The sequence below is a fragment of the Austrofundulus limnaeus genome, unplaced genomic scaffold (genome assembly GCF_001266775.1).
Source record: "Austrofundulus limnaeus strain Quisiro unplaced genomic scaffold, Austrofundulus_limnaeus-1.0 Scaffold482, whole genome shotgun sequence".
NCBI classification, from domain to species: domain Eukaryota; kingdom Metazoa; phylum Chordata; class Actinopteri; order Cyprinodontiformes; family Rivulidae; genus Austrofundulus; species Austrofundulus limnaeus.
This window is the reverse complement of record NW_013952884.1, coordinates 297,782-299,188: the sequence shown is the minus strand read 5'-3', so window position 1 is coordinate 299,188 and position 1,407 is coordinate 297,782. Positions and strand designations below refer to the sequence as shown.

The window sequence follows — 1,407 nt, the reverse complement described above, 5'->3', positions numbered from 1 at the left end:
CAGACCGCTACAGAAAATCTTTCCTGCCCACAGCCATCAGCGTCTACAATAATTATTTAGTTAAATGAGTTACAACAACACCTAATTTCCCTCTGGGATCAATAAAGTATTTTTGAATTTGAATTTGAATTGAACTGAAGTATAGTCTGGAAAAATGCCACTAAGAAGTCATTGTTACTCTATTATCTATTTTAGCTTGATATTCTCTGTTTGGCAGCTTAATTAATGAGCATTAATTAAATAAAAATTGAGTACACGTAAAATGAAACTCTTTATGGGGAAAAAAAACTACATTTGGTATAAATTCCATGTAGAAAGGGAACACCTAATTTTGTTGTACTTGTTACAATGACATGATTCTGATTGGCTATGGCTATGTAATGCTACGTAATGACATATCTGAGTTAATAAAGAAAAAGATTAAAATAAGAAAAACAAAAAACCTAGACTTTAAGTTTTAGTTTGTTTTCAGTAGAAACATTGTTGCAATTACCAAAGTGACACCAGCATCTCTCTCTCCCAGGTTTTTCCTAAAGAAAAGATTCAGAGTGCACTAAAATCTGTCTTTGACTTGAACGTGATGAGCTTCGCTGACGGCCAGATGGGAGCTGTTAACGGCATGCGCCCCGAGGGTGTGCCCGACCGCTCCAGTGTCCAGTCGGACGAGGTCTGGATTGGAGTGGTGTATGGACTGGCAGCTACTATGATCCATGAGGTAAGCCTGTGTTCTTGTGTRCAGTACGTTGGTATTTGCATTAGATTTAGATCAACCATCAACACTGCTCAGCATATTTGTATAACCTGAGATTTTCAGCTACATTTCCATCTCTTGTCTACAAATGATGTATTTGGTGAGAAAAATTGAGACTTTAGAAAACTTGGTTTATGGTTGGTCTGTGTAGAACGCAGATATGGAGCTTTTGATGAATGATGGCATAGCATCAAATGTCCCTCAGTAAGCAAAATCATCACACTGTTTTAGTTATTATGTTGTTTGCTTGTGTGCTGGAAGGGTTAAAGCAGTGAATTGTAAACCAAAAAAAGCTACAAATGTTTCAGCCTATTCAGCTAAACTAAGCCATCAGCACAAAAAAGATAAATGAAGCATCTCAGCTTGCTTTTGTTCCAAATTAAGGCTGGCAATATCTGGATTATAGGAGCTTCCAGGTTGTTTTTGGCTACGTTCACACTGCAGGCAAATCCGACCCAAATCTGATTTTTTTTTTGACCCATTTGACTCGTATCTGATTTTTTATGACAGTCTGAACGAGACAAATACGATTTTTTCAAATCCGACCCAGGCCGTTTCAGTATGTGGTTTTAAATCGGATACATATCTGATGTTTTCAAAGTGACTGCAGCGTGAACGCTCATGTCACATTCATCTGACTTTTTCATCAGGAGGAG

General features: G+C 37.6%; 1 protein-coding gene across 3 annotated transcripts in view; it reads left to right on the top strand.

Moving 5' to 3' along the window:
* The window catches only part of gba2 (glucosidase, beta (bile acid) 2), a 32,384-nt gene that overhangs the window by 28,313 nt on the left and 2,664 nt on the right, over nt 1-1,407 (top strand). For all 3 annotated transcript variants that reach the window (XM_014025520.1, XM_014025522.1, XM_014025521.1), the window contains one exon: nt 524-715. In XM_014025520.1, the coding sequence (XP_013880974.1) occupies nt 524-715 (192 nt within the window). The remainder of the gene's footprint in view (nt 1-523; nt 716-1,407) is intronic.